General features: G+C 42.8%; 1 protein-coding gene across 1 annotated transcript in view; it reads right to left on the minus strand.

The window, feature by feature from the left end:
- Window positions 1-2740: 2740 nt before the first annotated feature.
- The window catches only part of LOC105914930 (O-acyltransferase WSD1), a 39849-nt gene continuing 33742 nt past the window's right edge, over window positions 2741-8847 (minus strand). Inside the window, exons 2-4 of the mRNA XM_022829492.1 lie at window positions 3510-3586; window positions 3191-3406; window positions 2741-2861 (exon numbers count right to left, since the gene is read on the minus strand). Coding sequence (XP_022685227.1) covers window positions 2754-2861; window positions 3191-3406; window positions 3510-3586 — 401 coding nt within the window. The 3' untranslated portion in view covers window positions 2741-2753. The remainder of the gene's footprint in view (window positions 2862-3190; window positions 3407-3509; window positions 3587-8847) is intronic.

An 8847-nucleotide genomic window follows, 5' to 3' on the forward strand; every position in this document is an offset into this window, starting at 1 on the left:
TACCGACAGCTCACACAATGACAGTCACTGTCAAGCATCAATTGCTGAATTGTGAGCTGAGCAACCAGGACAAGCTTACGGGCTGTTTCATACCAGGTGTTAAACTTTAGCAGTGTCACATCGGATGTTTGGATGCTAATTAGGAGGATTAAACATGAGCTAATTACAAAATTAATTGAACATATGGAGTCTAATTCGTGAGACGAATCTATTAAGCCTAATTAATCCATCATTAACAAATAGTTACTGTAGCACCACATTATCAAATCATGGACTAATTAGTCTCTATAGATTCATCTCGCGACTTAAAGTCCATCTGTGCAATTAGTTTTATAATTAGCCTATGTTTAATACTCGTAATTAGTATCAAACATCTAATGTGATGGTCCTAAACTTTAGCACTCTGAAGCCAAACAGGTCCTTATTCGAGAAAAAAAAACAACAGGACAAGCTTATGATGTGCCAGTCAGATGCCTGACCACGAAAAAGGACAAAAGAAAGTAAAAGGAAATAACTGACGTGTACTTGGCTGTTTGCAACTTTTGATCACTGCCAAATAGGATTTGTAACACCAGTCTATCTGTTGGATCGAAGGGGAGGCATGCGCAGCATCTTGCATTGCATTTGGACTCACTAGCGCCCACGTTGAACTTGTACGATGGCAGAGCGGCAAGCACTGACGACGGGCATTCTTATTTTTGCTTATTTACTTCCATCCATTTGACGTGGTGCATTCGTATATACATATCTTACCTAGGTGACCGTCGATAGGGAAGCATCTCTGTCGACTTTATCAATCTTAAAATCTACCGGCCTACTCTTTTGAATGTTTTTACATAGGTAAGGTGTGGAAGCTCAAGGCACCTCACCTCTTTTAATTTCCTTCCTATTAATAAAGCGAGCAATGTTTTTGCCAAAAAAATTTGTATGTCACCGCTGCCAAAAAAATTTGTATGTCACCGCCTAATTTAATTTTAGTTATTCATCTCATTATTATATCCACGCAGCCAGGGCACGCCTGTCCGAGCCCAAAACGGCCCGGCACCTAGTCAGTCGGCGCACCCCATGTGACGGCATGAGGCGCACATATATAATCCCTCCATCCTATGGAAAGTGTCGTTCTAGCATTTGAAAAAAAATTGCATAGAAGAGTGCAATCCTTGTAACTCTTACTGCATGGGGTCAATAAATGTGGTTATGGGTGTCTTTTCACACCACCACTAATTTGTCTGAATAAATTGCACTTTTTCATTGGACGGTGAGAGTAGTACAATAGTAGAAAAACGACCTTCCATCCTCAAATACCAATCGGGATTAAAGGTGATCCTCAATAAAAATCTCGTCCATCGAGACACCTTTAGTCCCGGTTGGTGGGTTCCCCACGAGTTACTACAAAAGGATTGCATGCCCTACTCAGTTAGATGTGTTGTGTATGTGAGATGGTAAGTAAGCTATGCGTAAGGTTTGAGGTCGTGGGTTCAAATCCCACGCACCAACCATATTTCGCATGAAAAATTGCGTGATTTGTGACCTGCGACGTATGTTTGTGGGGGGTGCCTCCTGGGAATTTCTAATATTTTTTTTTGCAAAACCCTTAAAGATATGGCTTTAGTCCCGGGTGAAAGACCTTTAGTCCCGAATGATTAGTCCTAGTTGGGAAAACCGAGATCTATGAGATTTTCCAATCGGAAATGATGCTCGTTTCTCTACGCACACAAACACATCTAATAATTAGGAAATTAAGAATTCCAGTGAAGAAATTTTATTGACTTGTAACCGAAACAGCATGACAAAGGAACATGTGAAGTAAAAATTTGTTAATATAAAGAATTCAAAATTTGCTGAAGAATGATGGGCTACAAACATCTGATTCGGCAATGATTGGCTCAGGTTATTACATCAGCACTTGTTTTCTTTAATTGACTAGTAACACTAAGCCTTTCAGGTATTGATTTTGGTGAAGCTGAGAAATTGTTACTAGTGCCGATCTGCATGTGTATATTTTATTTTTTTTATCTGTATTAATTGGTTTCCTCGGGACGGCCGTCAGGAACTGCCATCAGGAAATGATTCCTGTCGGTTGGACCGACAGGAGAAATGAACCTTTGCTGACTATGGGCTCCTGTCGGTGGTTCCTGACGGTTTTTTGGTGTTCCCTGACGGTTTTTGGCCGTCAGGAGTTTCCCGCTTCCTGGTAGTGCGATGATGCTGCTTCTCTAATTAGTTTCAGGGCCTCAGCGAAGTCATCTAGAAGGTGATGACAATCTGGAAATTGTGAGTCATCCACTGCAAGCACAACCCTGATGGTGTCGGCGTAGCTTTGCCAAAGGATAGTAAGTGCCTGCACATATTTAACAAAGGGAAACAACAAATGATCAAACATTACCAATGTGTGCATATTTAACTACCATTCTACTGGACTGTGTAGAATTAGAAGTTCTTGTATATGCATATACTTCCTCTGCTCTTTTTCAATCATAAGGCAATTTTTAATTCTTGCGGTCAAGTACGTGATGTTAAACTTTGAACATTAATTCATTTTCAGATGTACAAATTTATATATATTATAATATATATCTGCACAATGATGATCACTTTATGGCAAGCATTGAACTTGACTCCTATATTGTAACAAACGAAAATGACAGCTCATACATTATAAAATTCCTAAAATTTAGTTACATACTACATAAAGGAGCATGGTGCGGTTTAATTCATACCGATGGGTGGTGCCCATATGCGCTAGGTGCAATCTAGACAACCCGGTGCCCATAAAACTCTACTGGTTCAACTGGACCAATCATGTTGGAGAACGGCACTGTGGTATTAGATATAATGCGATGGAAGATAGCACCTGAAACCTGCAAAAAGCTATGTGTAAGGAATTATTTCTTTCATGACATTGCAATTATGCAAAGTAAGAATCCAGTGGTTGATCACGGATTTTACACGCAAAACTACAATTGGAGACTAGAGTCAACTTGGTAAAATACAGCCTCCTACCCACCATCTTTTGCATTGCAACCGAAACCCATTTGTTTTGCAACAAATTAAATGTGACCCATCGCAATAAAGTTTATCTAACCTGACCACACAATTAATAAACAAGATACATTATAAGATTGCTTAATTAATAACAAAACATACTGCTAGCTTCACCAAAAAGAAGAGATCGATATAGGATTTGTACCTTGGTGCCAAAAAGTTCAGTGGCCCTTTTTCCAATTCCATGCGTGAAGATTGCCTCTAGTGAATGTTTTTTCCTATCTACAACCTTCTTTGCTTTGCGGACATATTCAAGAGGGTCATCATACATAGCAATGTAGAATGGGAGTATGATTTGCCCCACTGGATTTCCCCATTTTACATCATTATTCTTGCTAGACTCCATCATCTGCGCTAACTCCTAAAGAAACAAAATGATATTAATATTTTCAAAATATTCATATCAAGAAAGGTGTTGTAATTTGAAGTTTTGTAAAACATATTTTCAAGAATTTTTAGCTTACATGTATGCCAGGTGTTGACCTTACATTCACCATTAGGACTGATCTCAAGCACACATCTTTCTTGGTGGCATCGTCGCCTATAGGAATGCAAGGAACATTAATCAACACTGGTAGAGAACCGACTTTCGATCCACCCCCTTTTATCCCGGTTTAAAAGTGGCCCGGGACAAAAGGGGGTGCACCGGGGTGCGGGAATTTGGAGGGGAGCATTAGTCCCGGTTGGTAATTGCAACCGGGACTAAAGGCCCCCCTTTAGTCCCGGTTGCAGGTTGGTGCCTCCAATCGGGATAAAAGGGTGTCCCATTTATCCCGGTTGGATCCTCCAACCGGGACTAACTTTCCAACCGGGACAAAAGGTGTTTCCTTTTGTCTCGGTTGGAGTTTTTAACCGGGATTAAAACTCATCCCCCACTATATCCCGAGACAGAGACTTTCTTCTTCCTCCAGCCCGAGCAGTCCAGCATATTGATAGAGAGCTGAGCTTCACCTACTCTCCGGTGGTGCCCAAGCAAGGGAGGTGCTGCCCGAAGTTTTTTCCCTCATTTTCGTGGGAATTTGACTCAGCCAACAAGTGCTGCGAAGGTTTGCTACTTCATCCTCGTGTTATGCTTTGATTTATGCTTTGGAGATGGAAAGATTATTTGCTACAATGTGATGATGAAGTAGAAAAATGGAGAGGTATTTTGAGCTAGAATGTGAGGGAGATTGATGTGTCATATATAGTATGCATTATTTCAGTGGTTTAAAAATGATGCTACCTTGTCTAGACGGTTTATCTTATCAAATTCAATATGGTTTTTTAAATCCATACTTGTTGAACTTGCATACCGTGTTCGCCTCGGCGAGGATGTTCTCCGCCGAGCAGCAACGTATGTCAAGAAGGAGGTTCGATTCTACGAGAAAGAGTGGATACGGACGTCGTGACCGTGTCCCCTTTTCCGTAGCATCTAACCTTTTTCATGACGAAGTGCGGTGCCGCCCAGCTGAGGACATCCTCGCGAGATGAACACGGTCTTTAAGTTCAACAACTTCTGTAGTGGTAAGGAAATAATTTTTGTACATAGATGACTTCTGCTACTTGTTGAACTTGCATACCATGTTCATCTCGCCGAGGATGTTCTCCGCCGAGCAGCAACGTATGTCAAGAAGGAGGTTCGATTCTATGAGAAAGAGTGGATACGGACATCGTGACCGTGTCCCCTTTTCCGTAGCATCTAACCTCTTTAATGACGAAGTGCGGTGCCACCCAGTTGAGGACATCCTCGCGAGATGATCACGGTCTTCAAGTTGTACCATGTTGTTTGGATCTTTAATCGATTTTCACGCATAATCCATTGTCAAGTGTAATCCATTTTCGTGCGTAATACGATGCAGATGGACCGGCATTGGATGTATAATGCAGACAGGCGGAGCAAGGTGTTTATTGATGGCTTGCATTATTTTCTCGAAGTGGCAAAAGCGAACAAGCCAGAGAATGGGTTCGTATGTTGTCCATGCTTCCAATGCAATAACAGGAAGGAGTATTCAAAGGATTCCTGGGGGACTATTCACAGCCACTTGTTTAAATACGGTTTCATGCCTAACTATTTGGTTTGGACCAAGCACGGTGAACTAGGGGTTGTAATGGAAGATGGCGAGGAGGAGGAGGAAGATGACACCATTCCGGACTGGGTTGCAGGCCAAGCTTTTGCAGGTACTACAATGGGCGAGGCTGATGAAGATGAGTTTGCAGAAAATGACCCTACTGATGACCTTGGTCAGGTGATACGAGATGCATACAGAGATTGCGAAACTGAGAAGGAAGCAGCAAAGTTGCAGCGCATGATAGATGATCACCAAAAATTGTTGTACCCAGGTTGCCAGCAGGGCCACAAAAAACTAGGTACGACACTAGAATTTGTGCAATGGAAGGCAAAAAATGGTGTGTCCGATAAGGCATTTCAGGGGATGTTGAGAATTGTCAAGAAGATTCTCCCCGAGAATAATGAATTACCGTCCACAACATATGAAGCTAAACAGATTATTTGCCCTCTCGGATTGGATGTTCAGAAGATACACGCATGCCCTAATGACTGTATCCTCTATCGTGGTGATGAATACGAGGAATTGGATGCTTGTCCCGTCTGCGAAGCCCTGCGGTATAAGATCAGGCGAGATAATCCTGGTGATGTCGAGGGGCAGTCTCCCAAGAAGAGAGTTCCCGCGAAGGTGATGTGGTATTTCCCTATAATACCACGCTTGAAGCGCTTGTTCAGGAACAAGGCGAATGCTAAGTTGATGCGATGGCACAAAGAAGACCGTAAGGAAGATGAGATGCTGAGACACCCCGCAGATGGGGCACAGTGGAGATCAATTGATAGAACATTCCCAGACTTTGAAAGTGAAGCAAGGAACATAAGGTTTGGTTTAAGCACTGATGGATTCAATCCATTCGGTGAGTTGAGTAGTGGTCATAGTACTTGGCCTGTGACCCTTTGTATGTTCAACCTTCCTCCTTGGCTGTGCATGAAGCGGAAGTTCATTATGATGCCGGCGCTTATCCAAGGCCCAAAACAACCCGGCAACGACATTGACGTGTACCTAAGGCCGTTGGTTGATGACCTTTTACAGCTCTGGAAGGAAGAAGGTGTACGTGTGTGGGATGAGGATAGACAAGAGATCTTTAATCTACGAGCACTGTTGTTCGTAACCATCAACGATTGGCCTGCATTGAGTAACCTTTCAGGATAGACAAATAAGGGATATCGGGCATGCACCCACTGTTTAGATGACACAGATAGCATGTACTTGAAGCACTGTAAGAAGGTCGTCTATATGGGTCATCGTCGATTTCTCCCTGCTCACCACCAGCTGAGAAAGAGCGGGATGCATTTCAAAGGGACGCCAGACCATCGTAAAAAACCTGCACACCGTAATGGAAAGCGTGTGTTCGAGATGATGAAGGATGTACATGTAGTCTTTGGAAAGGGACTTGGTAGCCAACCTGTTCCGAACGATGATAACGGACATGCACCCATGTGGAAGAAAAAGTCAATATTTTGGGAGCTACCTTATTGGGAAATCCTAGAGGTTCGCAACGCAATAGACGTGATGCACCTGACGAAGAATCTTTGCGTGAACGTGCTAGGCTTCATGGGTGTTTATGGAACCTCAAAAGATACATTGGAAGCAAGACAGGACCTGAAAGCCATGGGGCAACGAGATGACCTACATCCGGAAAAGAGAGATAATGGACAGCACTACTTACGTCCTGCCAGTTACACTCTCAGCAAGGAGGAGAAGGATAGCATGTTTGAATGCTTGAATAGTATGAAGGTCCCGTCTGGGTACTCCTCGAATATAAAGGGAATAATAAATATGAAACAAAAGAAGTTTACAAATCTCAAGGCTCATGACTGCCACATGTTGATGACCCAGTTGCTTCCGGTTGCACTGAGGGGTGTTCTACCAGAAAATGTCCGGTTGCCGCTCGTAAAGCTATGCGCGTTTCTCAATGCGATTTCGCAGAAGGCAATCGATCCATCCAAGCTATCAAAGCTACAGAACGATGTGGTGCAATGTCTTGTCAGTTTTGAGTTGTTATTTCCACCATCCTTCTTCAATATTATGACGCACTTACTGGTTCACCTAGTAAAAGAGATTGGTATTCTCGGACCTGTATACCTGCACAATATGTGGCCTTTCGAGAGGTTCATGGCAGTCCTAAAAAACTATGTTCGTAATCGTGCTCGTCCAGAAGGAAGCATCACCAGGGGATATGGAACAGAGGAGGTGATCGAGTTTTGTGTTGATTTTATTGATTCAATTGACTCGATTGGGGTTCCAACTTCACGCCACGAGGGGAGGCTCCGAGGAATGGGCACCCTTGGAAGGAAATCAAGTTTGAGCAATGATACTAATTTGTTCGACAAGGCACACTACACTGTTCTACAACAGTCATCCTTTGTGTCTCCGTATATCGAGCAGCACAGGCAGATGGTAGCTTCCAAAAACCCGACCAAATCCGATGCTTGGCTTACCCGTCATCACATGGAAACTTTTCCCTCCTGGTTGCGCCAACAACTTATGGGTAACTCTGAGATTCACCCACAGCTTGCCTGGTTAGCCAGGGGACCTGCTACCACAATCGTCAAATTCCAAGGCTATGAGATAAATGGTTACACATTTTACACGAGAGCCCAGGACCAGAAAAGCACGAACCAGAATAGTGGTGTCCGCATAGATGCCATGGACAGAAATAATAGCAAGGAGTCGTATTATGGTTTCATACAGGAGATATGGGAACTCGAATACGGACCGCTGTACATCCCTCTATTTCTTTGCAATTGGGTGAAGCTAACTGCCGTCACCAAAGATCAGTACGGAATGACAATAGTAGATCTGAGCAAGACTGGATACAGTGATGACCCATTCGTACTTGCCAATGATGTGCATCAGGTGTTCTATGTGAAGGACATGTGCAGCAAACCCAAGAGGAATCCAGAAGAGACATGGGAGCCAAAGTGCCACATAGTTCTTCCAGGTAAAAGAAAAATCGTGGGAGTTGAGGATAAAACAGACCAATCAGATGATTATGATCAGTTTGATGGCATGCCTCCATTCGACGTTGAAGTTGATCCAAGCATCCTGCTGTCCAAAGAAGAGGCTCCGTACTTACGCCGCGATCATGATCAAGGAACTTTCGTGAAGAAGAAATTTTACAACGTTGTATTGTAATGCGTTAAATGTGCATGACCTTTGTGTATTAATTGATACAATTTGTAATTTACCCTATGTATGATTTCATGTGTTATTAAATTTGTTAGGTGAAGATTTTTTAGATATACATGAACATTGTTAACCACATACTAACATGGATTTTTCTGCGCATTCAAATAATTTAATTGAATAATTTATTGATCACAGCAATGCAGTAAAATAAATATTTTACAGGCTACATGAGTTGGTATAGAAATAATGATTACTTCATACTTATTGTCAATTTACTCGTTAATTAAATATATTTTTGCATGTACAAAATCTGAGAAGGTTTTGTTTTTCATCCTGGAATGCAGTGAAAAGGTTAAATAAAATCCATTTCCAAAAAACAGGCGGGAGAAGAAAAATAGGAAAAAGGACCTTTTGTCCCGGGTGCTAACAGCAACCGGGACAAAAGGCCCCCCTTTTATCCCGGTTGCAAACGGCAACCGGGACAAAAGGCCCTTTTGTCCCGGGTGCCATTACGAACCGGGATAAAAGGGGGGGGGGGGGTTAAAGAATTTTACTCCCTTTTTCCCCCCCCCAGGTCCCCACCATGCGAATTTTTCTCAAGTCCCCCGCCTTCCGGCCGTCCACCGCC

This window comes from Setaria italica, chromosome VIII, assembly GCF_000263155.2.
Source record: "Setaria italica strain Yugu1 chromosome VIII, Setaria_italica_v2.0, whole genome shotgun sequence".
NCBI lineage: Eukaryota > Viridiplantae > Streptophyta > Magnoliopsida > Poales > Poaceae > Setaria > Setaria italica.